This window comes from Ascaphus truei, chromosome 4, assembly GCF_040206685.1.
Source record: "Ascaphus truei isolate aAscTru1 chromosome 4, aAscTru1.hap1, whole genome shotgun sequence".
In the NCBI taxonomy this organism is placed as follows: domain Eukaryota; kingdom Metazoa; phylum Chordata; class Amphibia; order Anura; family Ascaphidae; genus Ascaphus; species Ascaphus truei.
This window is the reverse complement of record NC_134486.1, coordinates 407117100-407143397: the sequence shown is the minus strand read 5'-3', so window position 1 is coordinate 407143397 and position 26298 is coordinate 407117100. Positions and strand designations below refer to the sequence as shown.

Below are 26298 nucleotides of genomic sequence, written 5' to 3'. Positions count from 1 at the left end.
ACTTACAACCAAAAAAATGACATTAAAATACATCTGCAAATATAACTTTGGTAAATATATACGAAATATATTATGCAACATAATACCCCATTGGTAACAAACTCTGGACAACCCCAGAGACACCAAGATTTTGTCACCGGTACCCAGGCGCTTAAATGTTATCCATTCCATGGAAGTTGTGGCCACGATAAATGAATTTAGTGTAATCCCCAAGATGAACTCAATCCACAGCAGGACTAAGAAAAACATACGCAGAAGGAAATCCATTGTCTTGCCTTTGAACTTGATTGTTCTTCACAAATCACTAATTCTGAAACTCTGACACGAGATCACATCAGTGGCTGAGACAGACAGACTTTGGTTCCCACTTAAGCTGCCATCACGGTTATATAGAGCTACCAAGCCTTGTTATTTACATTACCCACGCATATTCTGTGAGTTAGTTTGATTATGATGCAAATCTACAATTCCATCAATTGTGGATTGGAGGTTTTGCATGTGGTGTATGTTACACTTGAGTTAGCATTAGCTATTTTAAAAGATTTATTACAACCACAGCCATCACTCTTTATTTGTTTGCTTTCAAGTAAATATCTTCACTGGCTCCCCATATTTTTTTCATTCAAAGAAATAAAAAAGGTACATCCTTGCTCATGTCAAAAAGTTAGGGTATCTCTTGATTCTCCACCCAATAACACTCCATCACTCCTCCGTCAACTCTCACCTTCTTTGTTTAAATGTTAAGCTCCACTGAACAATTGCTCAATCATTATGTTACGTTATAGTAGATGAGGTGGAAAAAGACATACGTCCATCAAGTTCAACCTATGCTAAATTTAGATGACCGATAACGTTTATCCTATATTTGTACTTAGAGTATATTGATTCAGAGGAAGGCAAACAAAAAACACAGTGAAATATCATCCAATGATATTTCATAAGGGAAAAAATAAATTCCTTTCTGACCTGAAATATTGGCAATCAGATGACTCCCTGGATCAACAGCCTTCTCATGTTTATGTTTTTGGTATATCCCTGTGTTGCAGGCTTCCCCCTAGCCCCCCTTACCACTGCAGGAGAATGGGGACCCCCGTGGTATGTCGGGGAGCTGCGGGGGCTGCCGGCGACCTTAGTTACAGGGCATCGCCATCTTGTAGGAGCTCATGGTTGCGCAGTGTAGTTGCACACGCGCTGTACAGTTCCAGGAGTGCCGGCGGCAAGGTTAAGGTTGGCGTGAGGTCACCGCGGTAGACATTACAGGATTGCGAGTGCGCAGTAAAGATAGCGCACGCGGTTCCAATGCTACAGATGTCCTGAGTGGACTACAATTCCCAGCAGCCTCTGGGGATTGCCCTTTTACCCACATCACGTGCAGCCAGCCAGCAAATAAGGTTTTGCAGCTTCTCCTGTGGAGGAAGGCTACAATGTTGCGGGACCACATTTGTCAGTTGCAGCTGGGAGCAGGAAGGGGAAGGAAGGGTGTAGGGAGCAAGTGGCTCCTATACCAGGTAAGGTTCCCCTGGTCCCAGACAGGCCCCAACTCCCCACCAGGTTAGTGGGTAATTAATAAGGGATGGCCCCTAGGTTAGGGACTCTGCCCTTAGGTGTGTGTAATCTTGTCAGTGACATAGCTGTCGTGCTGTGTGCTCTGACTAGAAGACACAGTGTGGCCTTAAGTGCAGCCACAGCCGTTAGCTTTGGCTGTGTCAGTGAGAGGCCCCTCATAGGAAGAAGGGGGTTGCTTTCTAGTTGTTCAGTGTGTGTTATATCACCAGTGCCAGTTGCACGTGGTGAGCTGCCAGAGTCTGGGATCAGACAGAAGTTACAGGGAGAGATATTCTTCGAGCAGGGACTAGGGTAGAGGTATACCCCAGGGCCCACTTAGTCCCCTATGACACCAGAGGAAGCTGTATGGTATGAGGTTGGCCTTAGGACAGGGACACCTTCACCATCTTTAGAGAGCAAGAGGGATGCTGTCTGACAGCACCTGACTGTGTTAAAGGAGCATTCCGGCTGGAGATTCCTTTCCTGTGGAGTCAGTGTATGCCTCCATTCCTGCAGAGAGCAGCGCCGCACGCCGTGGGATCACTGTGCGGTGTTGCTGAGTTCCAAGGATTTTCCTGACCAGGACTGGTCAGGGAGGTAGTATACACAGGGAACACAGGGAAGCGCTATCCCTCACACTCACACTGGTCTTTATTGTTGTGGACAATCAAGAGACTGAGGGGAATGTGATGATGGACATGTGGGTGAGGGGATGGTACTGTATGCATTCAGAGTGATGCACTGTTATTGATATATTGTTTTGATGTTATGCAAAGAGGTGTTATTGGAGTCACAGTTCATGCTCAGTAAATACTGTTTATTCACACGGTGTGTATTTACTGTATGTGGGTTCTGGTGAGGGCACACTCCCACCCCGTTGGGATCCCTCATCAGTGGAGGCGCTGCACCGAGTGTAAGTACATACCCCAGGTTCCCCGTGGTGGAAGCTCAGCCCTCCTGGTGGCCAAACAGGTACCGCACCACATTGAGAAGTAGTCAGATACACCTACCCCCCTCAATCTCACTTAGGGGGGGGGGGAAGAGGGCTACACCTGTATACCTTTCCTTTCTAAAAAGATGTCCAACTTTTTTTTGAAGATATCTAGTGTATTTGCCATCGCACTCTCCATGGGTAATGAATTCCACATTTTAACTGCCCTTATCGTAACAAACCCTTTCCTTTATTGCTGGTGAAAACTCATTTCCTCCCACCTTAAGGAATGAACCTGTGTCGTTGGTACTACCATTGGGATGAATTATTTATTTATACAATGCTTTTCCAGGGAGTAATACATTGACAGTTACCCCTCGTTTTAAAGTATGTCCTGGGAGTTATGATAACAATAGTTCTTTTGATAGCTCTTTGTATTGTCCCTGAATATATTTATATATAGTTATCGAATCCCCTCTTAGATGCCTCTTTTCTAATGTAAACAAATCTAATCTAGCTATTCTCTCATCATAAATCAGATTATCCATCCCCTTTATTAATTTGTTGGCTCTTCTCTGCACTTTCTCTAGTTTCGTAATGTCTTTTCTATGGAGTGGTGCCCAACATTGTACTCCATATTCAAGGTGTGGTCTTACTAATGCTTTATAAAGAGGCATAATTATGTTTACTCGCCTTCCATCTATTGTCCGTTTAATGGAAGATAAGATCTTGTTTGACTTTGTAGCTACTGCATGACTTTGGGCACCATTGCTAAGCCTGCTGTCTACAAGTACTCCTAAATCCTTCTCCCACAAGGATTCTCCTAATTTAACCCCATTTAATTTGTAAGCTGCCTGCTTATTCTTGTTGCCCATATGTATAAACTTGTATTAAGATAGAGAGAATAGGCTAAAGCGCTCCAATGCAGGTATAATTGAAAAAAGTAAGCCAAACAACTAATCCAAAGTCTAAGGAATGAGTAATGATATTAGTACTTAATATCCAATAGTATGGGTACTATCCTCCTGAAGACAGGTGGTAGATGGTACATGCCCACCCACCATCAGTCTCATTGGCAGGTTCCCCTGAACATAAATAATACTCACAGATCCTTGGAGTGGTAGGTAGGCTGTGCAGCTTCCAATGTGTATTTGAACAGGAGTAAATAGAGGACAAAGCGCACAAGCAAAAACAGAGCAAGAAGGACCCAGAATCAAAAATAAATTAAAAGGGCACTTTAATGTGACAAAGACCCATCCAACACGTTTCGAACGTCACAGCATTCTTTTTCAAGGAAAAGCTCCGTTTTTGCTTGTGCGCTTTGTCCTCTATTTACTCCTGTTCAAATAAACTTGTATTAAACCTTATCTTCAATTTACCTGCCCAAGTTTCCAGTCTATCCAACATTTTCTGGAGAGAAATTACATCCTGCTCCGATTCTACTACCTTACACAATTTATTGTCATCTGCAAAGATGGAGACTTTTCTCTCTATGCTAACCTCAAGGTCATTATAAAATAAGTTAAAACGCAGGGGTCCCAGTACCGATCCTTTAGGTACTCCACTCACAACTTTAGCCCAACCTAAAAAAGTTCAATTTATGACAACTCTCTGTTGAATATCCTTCATATAGTTTTCAATCCAGATGCAAATATGTTTACTGAGTCCAATTTGCATTATTTTGTACATTAATCTCGTGTGGAACCATATCAAAAGCCATTGTAAAATCTAAGTAGACCACATCAACTGCATTACCCTGGTCTAAATTCCTACTTACTGTACCTCCTCAAAGAAACTAACAAGGTTAGTTTGGCACAACGATCCTTCATACAGTAAATTCATGCTGACTATTACTAATCATTTTGTTTTCCATTAGGCAATCCTGAATATTATTTCATACTAAACCTTCAAGTAGCTTCCCCACTATTGATTTCAGGCTTACAGGTCTGTAATTCACTTGTTGTGATCTAGCTACCTTTTTAAATATAGGCACCACATCTGCTTTACACCGATCTTGTAGTACTGAGCCTGTGGAAATGGAGTCCCTGAATATTAAATGTAATAGTTTGGCTGGGGCGGTGAAGGGTTAACCAGGCCAATAATAAAGGTATTATGCCTGGCTTGTTAATCCTAAACCTTGTTGGGACTGAAGGGGTTAAATTGTATGGTCACCATAATGCCATGTTTTCCCCTACACTATCTTTATTGTCCCTGTTTTGCAGCCTAGAAGCTAGCTGCAGTTATATGAATGTATCTGAACTGTGCAATTGCATTCGTGAAACAAGGGGGAGCTTCTAGCGCTATGCCAAGCATTGAATGAATAAGCGTGCCTGCGAGTAAGTGGCTGCCTTGAAGATAGGTATCACTTTCTAGACCACAGACGTCGAAACCGCAAAGTTAATTGAATAAGTGGTCTGCGGTTTAGCTGATGTACCTTCTTGCTACAATATATCCGACTTTCTCGTTATCCACTTGAGGTGAATTTGTGACGCGTGTCTGCGGTTACCGATCAAAGCCAGCACGGATACATTGTATGCCGGCTTGTAAACCAGGCCGATTATAGGTCAAACCGCAATCCACATCATAGAGCCCCTTCAATGAAGTGGATAACTTATGATTGGAAAGAGCTAGCACTCTAATTTTTGGAGTGCAGCTAGATAAAAGTGTACCATGAACATACATATGGGTTTTAAATTTGTAGCACATACAGAACCTACATATAAAAAAAACTGTATTTCAATGTTGTTTTAAATGTAAAGGCAGGAACCCTTTTCTGTCAGCCGGCAATGAATCCATTAACATGCCCATATTTTATGGATGAATGAGCTGAGGGATTTTTCATCTCCGAACAACAAAGGGCACCCTGCTAAGTTGGTGCCCCAGTGTCTAGAGAAGTCCGGAGTTGAAAAGCCTCAGAGACCCTAGATGTTAGGGTGGCCGGTGTGATGGGGGAGGGGTGCCAAGCGAGTAATAAAGGGGTCATCCCCATTAGGCACCCCCTTCCAATGTCTGGGAGGTGAGGGGTTAACCAGAAATGTACCTGTAATACATATGTTCCCCTGCCTCACAACCAAAAGGTACGTCCCTTGGTTGTCATGTTTCCCACATTTAGAGGGATTTCATGTATCTTTATTCCCCTGCCTCATGGCAAACTGTTTTATGTGCTGGATGTACACACTGGCGACACACTTTATTCGAGCTCGGCTAGTCCCACGAATTCGGGTATACCCGGGTGTATTGAGGTTTGTGACTGTTTTCTGCCCGAGTGCATTGAGGTATTTTAAAGGCAGGGATTGAAGCATTTTATTCCCGCTGGCTGCAATACTGCACAGTATATATATATATACTGCATTACAATTCAGGAATTTATGCCATCTGGTAGACACGCGAAGCATTGCAGCCTATTAAATCCTAATCATTATCATTTAACAGATCAGCCGCCCGTCAGCCAGGCATGAACCCAGGCTGGGAAGGCAAACGCAACGGGGCTTGTCAGAGGTGAGGAGCGGCGCATTCCAGGTATCTGCCAGGTACATACTGGGTATTTGCTCGAATAAAGTGTGTCAGTGCAGTATGTTGGTACAATTATTGGTGTTTGTACCTTTGCAGTGTATGTACCAACCCCATACACTGGGATCAGGTCGGGAGGGAAAGGGTTAATTGCATTTATATGTTTATTGCCCTTTGTCCCCTTTCCCGCCTTTCCTGTCTCCATTTTGCAGTCTCTCCATAGGTTGCCATTGGAGCCCCATGTAACCCTATGGAGATTCCAGCGATTTGGGTCCGATATCACGGAAGACCTGCAGAGGAGGAGCGGCGGTTCCCCATTGAAAGTGAATGGAGTAATGCATTTCAATGGGGATTTCTCAAATCCGACCTCCAGGAACGAGCTGGCAGCCAGCCAGACCGCAAAACCGCAAGAGCGGAAACAATGTCTGAAAAGAGCTTTGATCAGGCCTCGGTCAAGTTCACGACCAATTGGCGTGGGAAACTTCGGTTCTAGGGCACCCCGGAATGAAATTCTTTCCTAGGCCCTAGGAACCCCCTCACTCGACCCCAACCGGGTCAGACTATTAATGGCGGCGAGAAAGTGTTGCACTCGCCACGAGGGTCGCACCATTGCCCGCAATGGCGGAGAAAGCCGCGTGGCTTTCAAACACTAAGTCCAAAACAGTGTAAACTGAAAACCCATAACTCCGGTTCCGTGGGGACCAGAGAGCTAGGATTTGGACAGGATGTAGTCACTGATCTGGCATGACTGCGTGGAAATTTCCAGCCCTCTCCCCTCAACCGAACGAAGTAGGGTTAACTGTAAAAAAGTGTGAGTTGCCCATTGACTCAAATGGTAGCGGAGGTCCCATTGAATCCTATGGCGACGCCAGCCCATGCATTTCCCATGGCGGCGCCGGCCCTATTGATTCCAATGGAGGTAAAAGCCGCAAGGGAAACGGCTACGTGTAAAACGGTAAAAACCTAAAGTCTATAACTCCGGTTCTGTGCGGACTATAAAGCTGGGATTTGGCCAGCATGTAGTCATCGTTCCGGCATGACTGCGTGGCAAGTACCGACCCTCTCTGAGCAACAGAACGGAAGCAGGTTAATTGTTTAGATTGGGTTTCTGCCATTGACTTCAATGGCAGAGAAATGCAATGTCTGTAAATGTGCATTTAAAGTGAATTTCTATAACTCCGGTTCGGTGGGACCTAGCAAGCTGAAAATTGGCCACCGTGTAGAATCCTCTCTGGCATGAGGATCTGGCAATTTGAAGCCCGCTCGGCCCAGCCGAACGGATTATTTTAATATATATATAATTGTGGAAATGTACTGTATTTGGTGTCTGGCATAAAAGCCCGGGAAAGATACTGGCTCTGCAATATGTTAATGTCTAGGGGGCGACTATCTGTCTACAACAGACCCCCTGATCAAAGGCTCCCCCACCCTGATTGCATATGGTAGGGCGGAGAAGAGCATGACTTGAGTGTTCTGTAGGTGTTGTAAATCACACTTACAGACAAAGGTTTTCCTGTCCAGATATTCTTCTGGCAGACTTGGAGGCACCTATTCTTTAGAGTGGGGCTAGGGAAATGAGCCCTCGATTAGAATAATGCCCACCCCTGTGGGCAGGTATTACCTGGCTTGCCATGTGAGGTGGCAAGGGGTAATTGGGTGTTGGTAATTGGTAACCAATACCTGACACCCAATGTTAAGGGATGGGGCTTAAATCCTATATAACTGATTGTAAACTCTATGCCCAGTGTCTTCATTTTTGTCTTCATCTGTATGCTGTATCGTGAATGAATTGCCAATCCAGATCCTGATTGCTTCATTGCCCAAACCCTAAGTAAGTGTTCATATTCTGTGTGTTATTTGTATGGGCACTTCACACTTGGTAGCCAAACCCCAGATTTACAGTCGCCAGGTAAGAGGTTGGGCCTGGTATGCGAAGCAGCTTAGGTGTCAGGTTGGCGCATGCTCTTAGCAGACCGGAAATCAACTTCTGCCCATTCTAGGAACTCCTGGCAAGTCGGGGATAGGTGGAAAAAGTTGTTCCCATGGGAGGATTGCTGTGTATGTTAGGATTAGGGCTCTTAACCCTATAAGAATGCCTGCAGCCACATCCTAGTCAGATTCACCTGATTTCATCTAAGAAACGTCCAAGTACAGCGTCAGTTGTTCCAGAGTGTGAGGGGTTAACTACACCGCAACGAAGAATTGCACCCCTCTTCCAGAATTCGTTTGAGCTGGGGATTCTTGAACGAATCCTGTAAGGACTTTACGAAATTATTCCTTTTGGCGGAGTTATAGGGGAGGCAAGTTGTGCCCCTAGCCAAGGACTGTCACACGGCTCAAATCGCGCACCCACTTGCATGCGTGCAGGGGTGTCCAGAGACTTTGTTGTTAAGTCATTTGTTCCGTGGACATTTGATTTCGTATCCCCATCCCAGTAAGTGTTTTATCCAGTGTAATTGTGAAGATTTGTGTGTTTGTCTGAAAATAAATAAATTACAATTTATTTTGCCCTCCTTGTTGTGCTCAATCCAGAATCCCGGTATTAATGTGTTGGTAAGACCTGGTCTACCGTGACAGGATTATTTACTTGTGGGAGCAGTGGGACGCTGATTGAGCCTATGGTATAGTCTCCTGCGGGATTCAGTAACATACAGTAGTGGGGGAAACTTGTTGATTGCGAGCTCCCCAGACAAATGGCAACTTACACACGCTTCACAAGAGCACTAGATAGTACAACTTTCCCTTTGCCCATATACCTGTGCTAGCAGTCTCATCATGAGTCACCGATCCGGACGGTTCCGATCCTGGGACCGAGCTCGAGTCGTGGAACGATGTGAAGGCTATGGACTACCGACAGACGGTCGGTCAAAGGTGCAACTGGAGGAGGACTTGGAGAGTCATGAAGCCAGACTGGCTCCATTGTAGGGGCCTGGCCCCTTAGCTGCTGTGGCAGCAGACACCACTCAGCACGGAGTGCAGGAGGTCAATCCAGCTCTGGACCCACAAGGACATGGGGAGTGAGCAAGTGACCACCTGAATAATGGTGGCTTGGCACCAGAGGGTGCAGAGGAGGTAGTCGCTGCGGCTGCTGGACTTGCCACCCCTGGGCTCACAGCTTTCCTGGCCGCATGGGGAGAAAGGGCTACAGCAGCGGAGTGTATACAGATGCTTGCCGCAGTGCACGGAAAAGCCCCCCACTCCCACCTTGTCAACGGGGAACAGGATATTACCCGGGTGGACCACCACAGCTTCAGCAAGTTCGTGGATGGCACGGACGAGATCAACGCATTTTTAAATGACTTTGAGACGTAGTGTCACAGATACAGGGTCCCACGACGGGACATGGTGCTGCGATTGCGTCCCTTGTTGTCCGGTAAAGCCAAGCGAACTGTGCAGGGTATTCCACGCGTGGATGCCGTATCCAAAGTATGTAGCTCACACAGTACGCCCTGACCCCAGAAGCATACCGGGGCAAGTTCCGGACTGGGAAAAGATACCCTCGGGAATCCTATGTTGATCATGGAGCCCGCATGTCTTTGCATGGGACCCAGTCTAGGATCCACTGACACCCAGACCCTACCTTCCCCTTCTACCTCCTGGATCCAACTGCCAGCACGTGCTCCTTCGTCCAAACTCCACTTTTTCCTCACTGTGAATCCGTCAGCCTATTGGTTGTGCTGTGCCGCGTGATCGGGCCGCCCAAGGGGACCCTGTAGTTCCCCTGAAGAGCATGTAGAAGATGGATTGCTGCCGCTACTACACTCACCCTGCGCATGTGTACCTCTCTCAAATAGCGCCGCACCTCAAGACACTTCTGTACATGCACGAGTTGCTTCTGCGCATGCACGGCTATCTACAATGGCAGCACCCTGCCTAGGCATCCGCCGCGGAGCTCCATAACACTGGAGCACTCTCCCTGACCACTTGCAGCCGTAGCCTCCCACATCAGATGTAAGGGAGGGGAAGGGGCCCAGCTATAGGAGTGTTAGGACCAGTATGTCAGGCCAGAGTCTGCACTCATGTTAAGCTTCCATTTTGTCTGGTCATAACTAGTTAAGATTCTGTAGTCAGCCTTTGCTGAAATATAATTCATAAATGCACTCAGATTCTGCTAAATTGCATTTCCTTTCTTTCTGGTCAGGATATTACTAGATACTTTTGTGAGGTCAATTTCCTGGTGTTTTAGTAGAATATAATAGAATGGTTCTCTGCAAGAAGCAAGGTAGTGAAATAAAGTTGCTAAGACTCAAGGTCTCTTTTGATAACAGACAATGAATAAGCTATGTATTCAGAACATTGCTTGTATTGAAAAGGGACACGTCTCAAAAGTCACGCCACTAATATGTCCTGCCCCTAAATCACGCCTCTAATCAAAGCTACGCCCAAGACACACCTAGTATACGCCTATGTCACGCCTATGACACGCCTATGTTACGCCTCTAACCAATATCTTTTTTTTCTGTATAAAAATCATTACCCTATGATTAATAAATTGAGACAAAGGATTTGAAACCTGGCGTGCGTTACGTTTCATTTTGTTCGTCTCCTAGGCCTGATAAGGTTCATCAAAAATCGGAGATAACAGTGGCAGGGCGTGAAAAACTTCTCCGGGGGAGTCTGCTGCAAACGGTGCAGAAGGTGTATCCAGTCACAAGGCTTCAGTGTACCTGGCAGAGGAAAGGTTCCTCTCGGTTCTGAAGCGTGGGTGAAGGAATAACGGATTTTCCTTTCAAGGAGTATACCAGATTACTGGATTTAAGAAGTTATAAAATTCCCAACAATCAACATCTTCTCTTGACTCACCAAGACTATTCATATTGATAAATCTATAAATCCCTTCAAGATATCCTGTTGCACCGGCATTGGGGCTGTTTGTGTATGTTTCTGCATATTCTGCGTAGAGGCCGTAAGAGATGGTTAAGACCGTCAGGATGGTCCCACAGTATTCTCAGCATGGAAAGAACTGCCAGTGGCTTCTTCAGGTCTGCACCAAAACGTTGGATGCTGCCGTGACTTCTTTAAGCCATTAAATGACATTTTTTGTTACCTTGTAACTACTTTAATATTTTGGTGTTACATAGTTACATAGTGTATGTTTATGGTATATCAGTTTTGTAGTGTACACTGAAATGCAACTGTATATAAACACAATGTATGGATGTTTATACTTTTTTCCAACAACCTGTGTGATGCAAGCAACACACTCACATTACCCCCTGGCAAGTTCCTCTCTAGTGTGCTATGGACATGTGACTGGTGGGAAGTTCACAGAGGTTGTGAGTATATATGTAAATTTTTATATATGATGCTTCACCCCCTCTGGGAATTTAATAGACCTAAATTGTGACTGAAGAATTGGGATAGGCCCTTTTAAACAGAATTTTTGGTAAGAGTCCAGTAAATTCTGTGCACGACTGGACTGTTATCTCTGATCTAGCTGAACGACCATTGTATATTGTGTAAGTATAAATATTGCAATTATTTGTCATAATTAAGCTGTTTTTCTTTAAGCCACTAATGGGTGCTTGCATGAGTAAGAATGACTCTGGACGGAAGCCTAGGAATGTACAAATTTTTAAATGCGAGTGTAAATCTGGTCGGATTCCTGAGGAATTTGTTGCTCAGACAGCTAGTATTATTGTGACCCGTTTTGTCGAATATGCAGAAGGTTGTTCTCGGCATGAAAATAAGGCAATGTATTTACAAGGCAGAGGGCAGAATAGACGGAGATCTTATGCTGGTCCCAGAAATCAATCAGGGAGAATAGCTCAGAATAATGGTGCCTGTTTTAACTGTGGTAATACTGGTCATTGGCAGAGAGAGTGCCCATATCAGAGTCAGAAGCAGGGAAGTGCTGCTTTGCCGGAGGGGGCTCAGAGTGAAAGTCTCTGTAAAAAAAAAAAAAAAAAAAAAAAAACACTGCTACTGAGTTTGTTTGTAACCCTGATGAATTTTTTCCTGAATGATTTCTTGTGTGAAAGTCATGCTGATTAACATCTGTACAAAAAATATGAATATTAGTTGCTCATGATGAAATCTAAATTTTAAAAGGTTTTAAAAAAAAAAAGGGTGTACCTGTACACCGAATAAGGGAGAAATACCTCACAACGGAAGGGGAGTATATTCAGCTCAGTCCCTGGTTATAGTTTGAAAGGTTTATTCGTCCTGGCCAGGCGGATACTTTTTAAACCGGACACATTTCTTTTCGTTTGCGGTATTTCTATCTTAATAAAAGGAGGGGCACAGCCTCTCTCTTACAGTTTAAAGAATGCGAAGCATTCACATTAAAATTAACTAGCTGTGCTTAAGCAGTTTAATCATGAGAACAAGGTAATGTAGAACTGTCTTCTTTTCCGTAAAGCAGTAAGATAACACATTTCAATTTTATTTCTACAGGATTAAGATGTTTTTGTTTAAAATGCTGGTAAGAGCTCATAAGCACTGTTTGAATTAATATATTGCATTATATATGTATATAACGCCATCAATGTACATAGCACTTCAAAAGGAGGGTGTCCGTGGTGTGAGCGGAGTGTGATGATATCTGCCTTTAGCAGCATGGAGGTCAGTTATTTTAGCGAGAATTGTCTCCGTTAAATAAGCAGTGTAGAAGACATACAAGACAGGTAGGGTCAAGCTTGCTGTTTATTTAGTCATGGTATAACTGTTGCATGTTTGAAGATATTTTGTTTAGCTTAAAAGAGGGCATAGTTAAAACGGGATAGCAATTGTATTGATGGAAGTTTGCAGGAATATGAGATTTCTTGCAGAAGGCATTCAGGTGAATGAATGAAAGAATGTTGCATGCTCTTGTTGGCATAGACTTGGTGTTTATAAGTAATTTAAAATATTCCCGTTATTTAATCTTTGAAAGACCATACAAAATGCAGTTTTAGGACAGCGTGGAAAGCTTCATATTTAACATTAAACTAACGTTAGAATCCCCTGCGTGAGGATTAATCCAGCAGTTAATATGAATTAGACAGCGAAACCCGTTATCTGTACTGTGAAATTTCTGGCTGTTTTCCCAGAAAGAAAAAAAAAGCGCTTTGAAAATTATTATTTTTTCTTTTTAAAGTCAGAGTGTCTTTTAAAGTTAATGCTGGCCGTGTGCTCAGCACTTTGCAAAGAGTTCAAAATTATTTGTCTATTTTAAAAGGAAATCTTTTGTTCAGGATTTCAGGATTTTTTCTTATATTGTAAATGCCACATTTGTTAAAAGACCTACTGCAGGCTTTTTCTTTTAACACAAGCAGTAAATATTTTTATAGTCACTACACATACAAATCTATTTACCAGTTTAATTTTGCTATATATCAAGCAACCTGTTTTCATAACTATTTTTGTATTTTTGTTCACATATATAGATAATATATGAACAAAAGAGGGGAGATACATACATAGGTTATTGAAGGTCTTTCTGAAATCCCTATAGAGGGTCAAGAACTTGATATGTTGTAAATGATACACAATGCACAGCAGGTTCAGAATTTTTATAACAATGTTAACTCCAAGAGCTGACAGGCCCCTGGTAAATAATAATACCTTTGCAGATGTCACAGCAAAGCAGGTAGCAAGCCGTCCCTATGTTGAGGGATATATGATATGTGCCAAATTTATAATTTTGTAACCATTTATTTGTTTTTGGGTATGTCCTGGAAATAGAGTTAAAGGACAGGGGATATATAGTTGCATGGTTGAGCAGGGTATATATTATATACAGGGCATTGCACATTTTTTTTAGCAGAATAGTTACAGTGGAGTGTTTGAAGTGAAAGCCAGGAGTGACTGTGGGTGTGGGACAATAGTCATGAGTGCAGGCTGTTGGGATGCTTGACTTGTGGGGCGAGTTTTAAGGTTAGTTAGTATTAAATGACTTAAAAGGTTGACATCATTTGTATCAGAGAAAATGGCAGATGGCAGTTAGGTATGAATGAGAGTAAGTGTGTATTGGGAGAAGAGAGATTGATTTGTAGTTTGAGACAGTGTTTTTGTCCCCATTTTTGAAGATTGGGACAACTCTAGCAGTTTTTCAGGTCTTAGGGATATGGCCTGCAGACAGGATAGAATTGATTATGGAAGCAATTGGTTTGGCAAAGGCTGAGGTACCAAGTTTTAGGAACTTGGATTGTAGCAAAGTAAAGTCCATATTGGTTGCTTAGTTTAAAATTTGAGGAGCGTTAATAGGGAATATCTCTGTTTAATATTGTGGATGCTAATAATAGTAGTAACAATATTAATACAAGAATTTATTTCTAGGTATAAATTCTCTCCCTATGAGACACTTATGGGATGAGTTATGACCATCAGTAGTTCAAAGTAACGAATTAAGGACCATGTTATTGGTAATAAAACAATTAATAAGTATTGCATGCAACTAATATATATTTTTGAGTCTTTCTAGGCACAGGTTAAAGCTGAAAGTGCACCTACGCAAGACGGGTTAATGGTCAAGCATTTTCTACGCAAGCACGCTCTTCATCCCAGATGAAAAGGCCATTTAAATGCTACTCATCACCAGCATTGCAGTAAAAATTTCTTATCATCATGGATACACATCACGCACGTCAAAATAGTGCCAGTCTAAGCACAAACAGCTAATAAAGACAAAGACATAGCACCTGCAAATAAGTGTTTTGATGGACACAATACTCTCTGACCACTAATCAAGGGAGAAAGGTTATAGGCAAAAATGTCCAGGCCTCAACACACGAACTTTGAACTTTTTATTTTTACAGGTTTTTATTATTTTTCAGTTACAATGTATGCTCCATTATGTTTGTGTAAGTGGCGTCCCATAAGGATGACAAAATAGTATAAGGTATTATTTGTTTAACTTTGTTTATTTTGTTTGGATTTCTAGGTTAATAGAATCTCCCTGCAGAATGATATCCTGGTGGGAGAATGCTTTATCAGTCAAACACACGGTTATGTTAATTGCTCACAGGTAGAGTAAGAAACAGAAGAAATGAACCCAATACACAAGTGCTAAAAAGTAGTCTATGGGAAGAATAAGTTTCAAGGAATTTATTCCCAAATGTAGGAGTTGGGTTACTGTATGACAGGTTTACAGGGATATCCTAAATCATACAGCCACAGACATTTACTCACTTAACCAAGAATAGGTTTAGTTTAAATTAATGACCCCGCAGAATAAAAATAGCTCTAGACTATATTTTAGCCTCAAAAGGAGGGGCATGTATGCGCCCTAGTTAAAGCGCAATGTTATGTATTTTATCCAGGATTTAGGGACCATGGGGACTTGGTGGTTGGATTGATTTGCTTTGAGCGAAGCTAGCGAATGTTTTTGTATGTGTGTGTTTGTCCTACTCATTGCTCTCTATGTATTAAGTACAGCAAAACTCTGATCCAGAAGTGCGTTGCAACCCCCACCGACGCTATGCCTCTCTGCGGTGATGATGTCGCCAGTCCCCCAGAAGAAGAGACCAAAGAAGAAATCAACTGGGCTGATATAATGGCCGGAAAAGAAAGGAATGCAGTTATGCACAACTTGGACATCTTGGTCCATCAGGACTATGAAATGGTTAACTGTTCTGTTCTTTAAATAGACTGTCTCTTAAGGATATGGGGGACTGAGAAGACTGGATATGAGGAAGGTGGGAGGTCACAAAGGGAAGTGAGTCAACCTCAAGGAAAGGATCACGTCAGCCATTGTGACCAAAGCAGCCATCTTGGTCCGTTTTGCCATTCTGAGTAAATGCAGTATGAAAGATGTATGCAAGAAGAATGTTTGTGCAGTCGCTCTTAGCAGAAATTAGCCCACACCAATTCTCACAAATAGCTGACCCTTAGATTATGTGACATATTCTAATCCAGCGGTGCGCAATCTGTGGGGCGCGACCCCCAGGGGGGGCGCGAGACTGCCGACGGGGGGCGCGGGGCTTACAGAGGCCCCGCGCGCTTCCCGAAGGCACTTAAATTAAGTGCCGGGGGAGCTGCAGGGCCTCTGTAAACCATACTTACCCGTGGCTCCGGCGGCTTCCTCCCGGCGTCGCCATGGCAACGCGGCGTCAAAATGACGCTGCGAGGTCATGTGACGTCACGTTGCTATGGCAACGTGACGTCATTACGCCGGAGCGCGGGTAAGTTGGGGTTGGGGGGGGCGCGGGAGCGAGGGGACAGCCGTCAGGGGGGCGCAGGGAAAAAAGTTTGCGCCCCCCTGTTCTAATCTATAGACATATTTAATGATATATATATCTCTCTATTGGTTGTGTGGCATGTGGGCCACTAAGATTGTACCATGCAATCACACTGCCCTTTGTTATCTGGGTTTCATTCTTACCACTTTCTATGTATCTGACACGTTACCCCAAGGGAAGCTGAGAAATCGAAAAGATCTGACCAGGACCATTAGTTCAACCCGCATTGCAGTTGGGGTTTTTATACCTAGTGTAGGTGTTGTGGATCTCTGTTCTAAAATTGAGTGATGTTATGGTAAATATTAATGATGCTCTTAATCAGACAAGTGATGCTATTATCCGTCTGACTAATGAACAAGAGCAGATCCGAACAGTATTATTACAGAATAGAATGGCTCTTGATTATCTGCTAGCCTCACAAGGAGGTGTTTGTAAACTTGTAGGACAGAAGTGCTGTGCCTATATTGAAGACGAGTCTGGCGCTATTCATAAAGATATGGATAAGTTACAGGAAATTCAGGCAAGGATGCGTAAAGAATCCTCAGGCCTTAGCTTAAATTGGATGTCAGGACTCACTAGTTGGATCGGAGAATTGGGTATGAAAATTCTCTATGGTTTTATTGTAGTGATTAGTATAATCGCAGCAATTTTTGTTATTTTTCACTGTGCTAAGTGTGCAATGCTTTCATTTGTCTCAAGGAAACCTTCAGTTTCATCTCACGCCATGTATGCAACTAATAATTCATATGTGGCCATGAACAGAGTCTATGATACTATTGGTCCCCATAAGGCCATAGTCATAGAGAAGCGTACCTAGTAAGGGTATTTGTTCTTTTAGAGAACAAAAAGGAGGGATTGTTAGGACCAGTATGTCAGGCCAGCGTCTGCACTCATGTTAAGCTTCCATTTTGTCTGGTCATAACTAGTTAAGATTCTGTAGTCAGCCTTTGCTGAAATATAATTCATAAATGCACTCAGTTTCTGCTAAATTGCATTTCCTTTCTTTCTGGTCAGGATATTACTAGATACTTTTGTGAGGTCAATTTCCTGGTGTTTTAGTAGAATATAATAGAATGGTTCTCTGCAAGAAGCAAGGTAGTGAAATAAAGTTGCTAAGACTCAAGGTCTCTTTTGATAACAGACAATGAATAAGCTATGTATTCAGAACATTGCTTGTATTGAAAAGGGACACGTCTCAAAAGTCACGCCACTAATATGTCCTGCCCCTAAATCACGCCTCTAATCAAAGCTACGCCCAAGACACACCTAGTATACGCCTATGTCACGCCTATGACACGCCTATGTTACGCCTCTAACCAATATCTCTTTTTTTTCTGTATAAAAATCATTACCCTATGAGTAATAAATTGAGACAAAGGATTTGAAACCTGGCGTGCGTTACGTTTCATTTTGTTCGTCTCCTAGGCCTGATAAGGTTCATCAAAAATCGGAGATAACAGTGGCAGGGCGTGAAAAACTTCTCCGGGGGAGTCTGCTGCAAACGGTGCAGAAGGTGTATCCAGTCACAAGGCTTCAGTGTACCTGGCAGAGGAAAGGTTCCTCTCGGTTCTGAAGCGTGGGTGAAGGAATAACGGATTTTCCTTTCAAGGAGTATACCAGATTACTGGATTTAAGAAGTTATAAAATTCCCAACAATCAACATCTTCTCTTGACTCACCAAGACTATTCATATTGATAAATCTATAAATCCCTTCAAGGTATCCTGTTGCACCGGCATTGGGGCTGTTTGTCTATGTTTCTGCATATTCTGCGTAGAGGCCGTAAGAGATGGTTAAGACCGTCAGGATGGTCCCACAGTATTCTCAGCATGGAAAGAACTGCCAGTGGCTTCTTCAGGTCTGCACCAAAACGTTGGATGCTGCCGTGACTTCTTTAAGCCATTAAATGACATTTTTTGTTACCTTGTAACTACTTTAATATTTTGGTGTTACATAGTTACATAGTGTATGTTTATGGTATATCAGTTTTGTAGTGTACACTGAAATGCAACTGTATATAAACACAATGTATGGATGTTTATACTTTTTTCCAACAACCTGTGTGATGCAAGCAACACACTCACATTACCCCCTGGCAAGTTCCTCTCTAGTGTGCTATGGACATGTGACTGGTGATAGACATAATAGCTGCCAATGACAAAGGCTGTGGAAGAGGTGGGACTAAGGGGGAGACAAGCCTTAGACACGTGAGTCAGATCTGCATGAGCATTAATGCCTTCAAGTTCGATCAAGTGTGATCCGGGGCCAGTATGAGTCCCACTGAGAGAGAGCTAAGATTCACTGAAAGGAGAGCAGAACATCCACTGGAGGGAGAGCAGTACCTGGTGCAGCAAGGCCCATCAGATGTGCGCTGGAAAGTGCACAGAGAGTTGATCATCGGAGGGGACCTTCAATGGCAGCAGTTAAAGTGGTACTGAAGCATCTTTGTGAAGTGCATACCTGCAACACTTTAAGTACAGTAAGCGCTCCCACTGTGTGCTGGCACCATTATATAGGTCCATATACCCAGGATTGGCGGGTCCACTCTTAACTGACACGGACACACACCTGCACTGCGTTTTATTAAATGTTAGAATATATGTATGTTGTATGATGAGTATAGTTATCCTTTGCTGAGGATTACGAGGTCTTTAGAACTGGGTAAGGATTTCATAAAAGCAGTTGTACCATACCAATTGTGTACTTATTCCCCACCCTCTGACTGTGAGCCACATGTGGCATATCGAGAGCCACAAAGAACTCAGGTCCCCACCTCAGCACCACGTGCCAGTTTGGGGCAAAGAGGTAAAAGGGGATGCATTTTATATTGGATGCGAAGAAGATCTAAATGAATAGAATGATAGCAGAAAAGTTCCACAGTTACATTTTTATCTCCCTGTTTGAGAGTATATAAGAGGTTAAAAACTCTCTCACTCTAGCAAACCAGAAAAAAACACACCCTAGCGTATAGGGCTGCTAGCTGATGGGAAAGGGGAGGTTTAAAAGGCAGGCAGCTGACTTCCTGCTCTCTCTGCTCTCAATCTGTGTGGGAAACAGGTTGCAGAGCACCTGTATGGGGGAGAGCCTGAACTCCCTTTCATATACCTGAGATTAAGGACTGCTATGTTATTTTACAGAACTATGCTATTTACTTTGACCTATCTTTTCTTTTTTTTAACTTTATATTTTATTGAATTTTCAAAAGATACAGACATTTTTGCACAAATTATAAAACACTCTATACGCTCTGTAGCTTGTCCATATCTGTCTGAAATGACAAGACGCAACCACCAATCACACATCCAACATGTACAGGGGGGGAAAGACACACTGGGGAAGAGGGGTATGTGGGTGGGGGAGAGGGGGTCACTGAGGATCTTCAATCCAACATCATGCTAGGCACATCTCTACACTTCTCCATCCTTCTTTTGGTTCTGGTGCGGGAGACCTCTGCAGCCTCTTATGCCTTTGCAGGCTTTTATGTATAGAAATTTTCCCTTAACTTCCCGACCCAATCTTGACCTATCTGTTCTAATGCGTTAAACCTAAAAGGATTCTACATTAACTCCCTCCTCCCCCCCAATTAGTTTGAGATTCCTAATACTCTGCTAAAGTTGGTACTGAATCCTGTAACAGTATAACAAGACAGACACACACACAGACACACACACACACAGACGCATAAATACAGTATTTGCTTGATAAGTAATACTCATTTGTTCTAGTCATCATAACCGGGATACTGTGTGATTAAAAATACAGCATTTCAGTTTCAAGCTGCTGCCAATAACGTTGGAATCAAATATGGTTGAATTTATCTTTATTAAACAATAAACCTAGGTCATTAAATTATAAAACAAAGGAGATAATTCAATATACTGAAAAGCGGCTTATTGCAGAAAACTTCTATTCAACTCAACTGTGATCTGCCTCTTCTGGGTACAATTATTGGGTAATTATTATTATTACAATGAATTTGCCCCAAATGGGAATTTACTGTTCTCATTAAAAGTCATGAAAGCCGGTGTGTTGAAATGTTAAATCACGTTCTTTGCTTTCCACACAGTTTAAAAGTTTTCACAATCACTAATAATGACAAACTTCCTATAAATTATACAGCCACCCTAGGGGTAACTAATTTTTATTGCATAAATAAAACAAAATATCAAATATTATTGAAAATTGGTGATAGACAATCCAGTGATTGTACAGTGCCGCCTCTCACAGACGTCCTGAAAGTAAGAGAACAAATGTAGGTTTCCGCGGTCTCAAGATGAACTACACCTGTGAATGAGTTAGGATTAGTTTAAGTGTGAACAAATAATGGGGCTACATGCAATACGCTGACAGAGCAAATGAGTCTGTAAGAAAGAGCATAATGAGATGGAGAATGGAGGGATCCACTGGGGAGGAACTTCTTGTATCTAATCAGCTTTCAGTCACTCAACTGCAAGGTGCTGCTCTCCAGGCTGTACACTGCATACCAGCTGCTTCTGTAAAAGAAGGATATATACATATATACTGTACAGTGTGTACTGCTATACCCAGAAGATATCTGTATCTGTATAACAGCATTGTAATTGATTATGTTTTCTAAGAAACATGCATGTTGATTTAAAAATGAAACTTTGTATTGTAGCCACAAAGGGCTAAAACTAGGCCAGCAAATCACAGGTAGCTATACACTCAACTGAGCAAGACTCACTTTGTGTGTATACTTTATAGGACTTTTACTTTTACACCATAAATACCACACTGATATACTGTATTGACCCGTAATCCAGCTTTTAATTCCCATCACATGCACTGTATACAAAAATATGTATACAAGACACATAGTAATAGCAGAGAGAAAGATATGCACACAAATGATTGGATAGGACTGTCCCAACTATCATGGTTGTAATAGTCCTTTATCCTCTGTGTTCTATCACATCAGTATGTTTCATAAATGTCTTCCAAAAGCAAGTTCTTAATCTGACTCTATTCACACACCGACCCGATGCACGTTTCACACTGGCTGTGATTTTTCCAGAATACATTTTTATACAGTATATGTGATAGAAATTAAGTGCTGCATTAGGAGTCAATAATCTCCTTGTGGTTATTGATTGTGTAGGCAGCTACAACCTTATTGTGATAGTTGCTCACACACTATTTAAGGGTCCAATCTGTTCCCTTATTCACGTCTACCATTCACATGGTTTCATAAATCTGTATGTGCAATACAGCTTATTGTTATCCATTCTTATTCCATTCAACATTTTTTCTTACTGTGTTTAAACCATGTATTTATGTGCAAATATTATTATATTATGATGAAGATCGCATGAATGGGGTATTTTTTCCTACCTAAAAGAGATAAAGAGGATTAAAGCCCTCCAAAGCATTTGTTTACTGTGGCTACACTGGATGCTTAAGTTTTTTTTAACAATACGCACAGTTGACTGTATTTTTTTTTAAAAGGTGTCAATCCCCTCCATTTAACCAATTAAGCCCATACGTACTGTTGGTCCGTGGATAGAGTGACCCTTTGAATGCATTGTATGAGCTTACCACTTATTTATTGGGTTTGTAAATCAAAAAGTGACCAAATAATGAGGGGCTAGTTTGGTATTTTACCATTGAAAATCCAATTAGCAACACATATCTGCAATGCAAAACAATAAAATCGTTCACCTATGCAATATATTTTCTATTTGTTAGGGCAAAACATATTGCATATTAATACTCTGAATTTCTAAAATCAGAAGAAAAAGCTTAATAGTATATAATTAGGTATGTGATCTCTATGAAAAAGACAATGGGGACTATTCATTAAACTGCAATAGTGCTGATCAGGGCAGTATAACACAGAAACCTCCATGTGATAGTGCCTTGATCGGCATTATTTAGCTTTTATGAAATAACCCCAATCAATTAATGACCCATCTGGCAGTAAATGGGTTGGAGATTAATTATTCACCTTCTTTAAATGTATGTTTGTGTTTGCTTTGCCATTCTAACTGTGCCTCTCTTCTTTCTTTCTTGTTTTCATTGCCCCCTAAGCAGTGTTAAGTACATAATTTTTTTAAAAAAAATAACATATCAATGTAAGAAATATTTAACACCCAGTGTGCCACTTTGAATTGAATGTTATCTGGCAAATACCCATTATTTCTTTCGTCCGATAAGACTGACATAATTTTTTGGTCAGTAAAATTGACATATTGTTTAACAATCTAGATATTTACCATGTGGACGTTCCAGTTGTGAAATCTGTGCTGGATTTGACAGGAATTCTCTGTTTTTGAGTAAACTTCACAGCTCTGTGGCATATATCTAGAAATGTCTGTTTGAGCTTCTTATTGTAGAAGATCAGAACCGCAGAGTGCAGAAACGGATAGGCAAAAGTCAAAATTAAGAGGAACACAAACCAAGGGTTTCCTACTGGCAGCACCTCCGAAAATATCACATTCATGCTACTGAAAAAAATGATATTTAGGAAAAGGAAGAAGACCATACTTTTTACTACTCTGAAGTGAGTGTCCAAGCTGCTTCTCATCTGTCTGGTGTGCAGCCAAAGCGATCTAACTAAAAGAAAAGTTGCAACACAAAATATGAGGAATGGCAGCGAAGATCCTAAGCCGTGCAAAATGTCCTGGTTGGTATGATTTTGCACCACAATAATATCTTGCACAGTGCTGTTTTTTAAGAGGCTGTTTGTTGAATTGCTGCCGTTCAAGGTCAAAATAAACCAGCCGAAGGGGAGACTGGAAGCCAGAGAAGTCAGCAGAGATGCCAGAAGTAACCATGTGACTATTTTGTTGATCCGGACTTTCACATAGATGAATGAGGAATGGTTGTAGTTTGTGATTTTAACGCAGTAGTATACACAGAGCACAGTGGCAAACCAGAGACTGGAGAATTTCAGAAACATTCTTACAACCAAAAAAATGACAAAAAAATACATCTGCGAATATAGCACAGGTAAATGTATGCGAAATATATTATGCAACATAATACCCCATTGGTAAAGAAATCTGGACAACCCCAGACACACCAAGATTTTGTCACCGGTACCCAGGCGCTTAAATGTCATCCATTCCATGCAAGTTGTTGCCACGATAAATGAATTTATTGTAATCCCCAAGATGAACTCAATCCACAGCACGACTAAGAAACACATACGCAGAGGGAAATCCATTGTCTTGCCTTTGACCTTGATTGTTCTTCACAAATCACTAATTCTGAAACTCTGACACAAGATACCGTCAGTGGCTGAGACAGACAGACTTTGGTTCCCACTTAAGCTGCCCTCACGGTTATATAGAGCTACAAAGCCTTGTTATTTACATTACCCACGCACATTCTGCGAGTTAGTTTGATTATGATGCAAATCTAAAATTCCATCAATTGTGCATTGGAGGTTTTGCATGAGGTGTATGTTACACTTGAGTTAGCATTAGGTATTTTTAAAGATTTATTACAACCACAGCCATCACTCTTTATTTGTTTGCTTTCAAGTAAATATCTTCACTGGCTGCCATATTTTTTTCATTCATAGATATAAAAAAGGTACATCCTTGGGCTCATGTCAAAAAGTTAGGGCATCTCTTGATTTTCCAACCAATAACTTACATCACTCCTCCGTCAACTCACTCCTCTGTTTAAATGTTAACTCCACTGAACAATTGCTCAATCATTGTTACATCGTTATAGTAGATGAGATTGAAAAAAGACACACGTCCATCAAGTTCAACCTATGCTAAATTTAGACGACAGATACTTTATCCTATATTTGTACTTAGAGTATGCTGACGAAGTGACCTAGTGTCATGAAACGCGTAGGGTGGTAGTTTACATTGAGCTAATCACTTGTGTGGTTGTGGTCTAGTTATAGTTTGGCTCTATTGCTTCTATTTTGCCACCATATGAGTTCCTAAGACTTTTGGAGAGACTTTCCACTGCAGCGCTATATGCGAAGGATGTATCAGGGAATCTGAGTCACAACTCATTTGCTTTGCGTCATCCAGCGGCGACGGCAGCAGCGGGTCTGTGAGTGTGCCAGCGGGGTCACGCGGTGCCAGCGGTTGATGTCTGCAGACGCCCTGTGATACTTCTCCATCGGTTCTCACTCGGAGGCTCCGTTGCAGCTGGTGCTGCTACATGCTCTCTTACTGTTCATATTTCGTGAGTAGGATTTCAGTTTTAGACCCTCCGGAAGTGATCTTCTATCAGTGTATTTCTTATTTTAAGTTTATTGTTATCACATCAATCATTTTTCATTAAATGTATCAGTTTTTATTGTAGCTATTTTGTTTTTATGTGTTGTGTGTTGTCAGTGTTTGTTTGTTTCATTATTACAGTGTTGCACTATGATTTCGCACTACGTAGTGCGAAACGTGTAGAGGTCACGACAGGTCACTCTGCGCGTGTTCTGACAGGCTGAGACGGCGTTTGCAGGAAGCTCCAGCGGTGTTTAGATCTCTGCGGTGACGTGATCCAGATCCTTATACGTTTGCCGTGGCAACCGTCCTTGGCTTTAGTGTAAGTCTCCGTCTCCACCTGTCAGCTTATAGACAGCTGTTTAACTATACTATAGTCTATTTTAGATGTAGTTATCCTGAACACTGTCTTTTTATTATTTTTATTGTTCATTGTGTGTTATGCGTTTGATGAACTTAGTTTTACTAGGTAGTAGTAATCAACCATAGGGTTTGGGTTCTCCGTAACCGAACTTAGTTCTGCAACGCATATGTACTGAGGTGGGGTTGGATCCCCTCGGTCACTTTTTATTAATAAATATTTTACTATTACTAATCCCTGGCGCGCACTGTGTGCATTTTTTTCTTTTCATCCAAGGTGCCCCCCATTCTGGGGGTCACCCTGCTTCTGGAGCCTACTGGGGAGACGCTCCGCACACATGCTGCAAGGGGATTTACATTTCCAACATTCTACACACCTGCAGCACAAGCGCTGAATTTTCTACATTATCTTGCACTATGATTTGTCTTTTTTATCCCCACATGTTGAGTCATCAAGCAAGCCATCCTTGGATTTACTTGGACTGTGAGGGCTGGACTCTCTAGGGCTAGTCACTCAGGTGATTTTAATCTAGGCGCCGTTATTTTGTGTTTTTTGTGATTGTGTTTATATCTGTGTGGGTCATTTATATCAGGCTGCTTAGTCCTTTATTTAAGGGGGTTTTTTTGTAAGTATTTTTAGTAATTTGTCACTAATTATTATCTAAGCATTCGCGCTCTTCTTACACATTTTTCCTTTTTTCACTTATTACTGAACTTAACTCCTTAAGAACTCTTGGATGTATGCCATCGGGGCCAGGTGCCTTATTTACTTTCATTTTATCAAGCCGCCTATGAACTTCTTCCTCAGTTAACCAATTGTTTGTTAATATAGAGGTCGTGCCTTCCTCCACTACTATTGCAATTGATTCTTCCCTAGCAAATACAGAGGCAAATAAATAATACCACTGCCTTTTCCTTATCTCCAAACATTTGCCTGCTCATGTTACGCTGAATGGGTCCTATATTTTTTTTTTGTTATTAAGGTACTTTTTAGGGTTGATCTAACTTTTTATTGCAATCCTTTTTTCATTAACCGGTTTTGCTCATTTGATTGCCCTTGTACAACTTTTGTTACATTATAATTTTGTTATGATGCCTCCGTCCCTTCTGACTTTAAAAATCTTGTCTTTTCTCAGGTAAAAACATCTCAAATTGTCTGTCTGTCCTGCAATCATCCTAGGTAAGTTGTTTGGGGAGGTACCCGGGCGCTATCTCTGTGTGGCTTATTTGATGTATGGAAGTGTGAGGAGAATGGTGTTATACTGCCTGTAAGTGGTTTTCAGGTGATGTCCTCTTGTGACTCGGAACCCCAGCAGGATCTATCCAGGACCCTTGTAGGCAATGAATACAAAAAGGGGGGATGGGGGAGCACAATAGTTGGAAACAGGCAATGGTATGGGTCTAATGAATGCTGTTAAGGTGAAGCAGTTGTATCCTGAGCAAATTTGGTAGCTCAGGTGGCTAATGTCTAATTGGAAGGGGAAACACACATAGGTTTGTATGTATTAATGAGTTAGTAAGATAAAAGTATATATAACTTACACGGCCTTGTGTAAGCTCAGTCACATCAAGGTTTCTCTGGGAAT

At 41.9% G+C, this 26298-nt stretch overlaps 1 protein-coding gene across 1 annotated transcript; it reads right to left on the bottom strand.

Moving 5' to 3' along the window:
* Positions 1–8923: 8923 nt before the first annotated feature.
* On the bottom strand, positions 8924–23097 carry LOC142492455 (taste receptor type 2 member 40-like). The gene is made up of 3 exons (XM_075595090.1): positions 22379–23097; positions 18230–18425; positions 8924–9106 (listed from the first exon to the last, which is right to left on the bottom strand). Exons 1-3 carry the CDS (start codon positions 23095–23097, stop codon positions 8924–8926), a joined length of 1098 nt encoding a protein of 365 aa, XP_075451205.1.
* Between the last annotated feature and the right edge of the window lie 3201 nt (positions 23098–26298).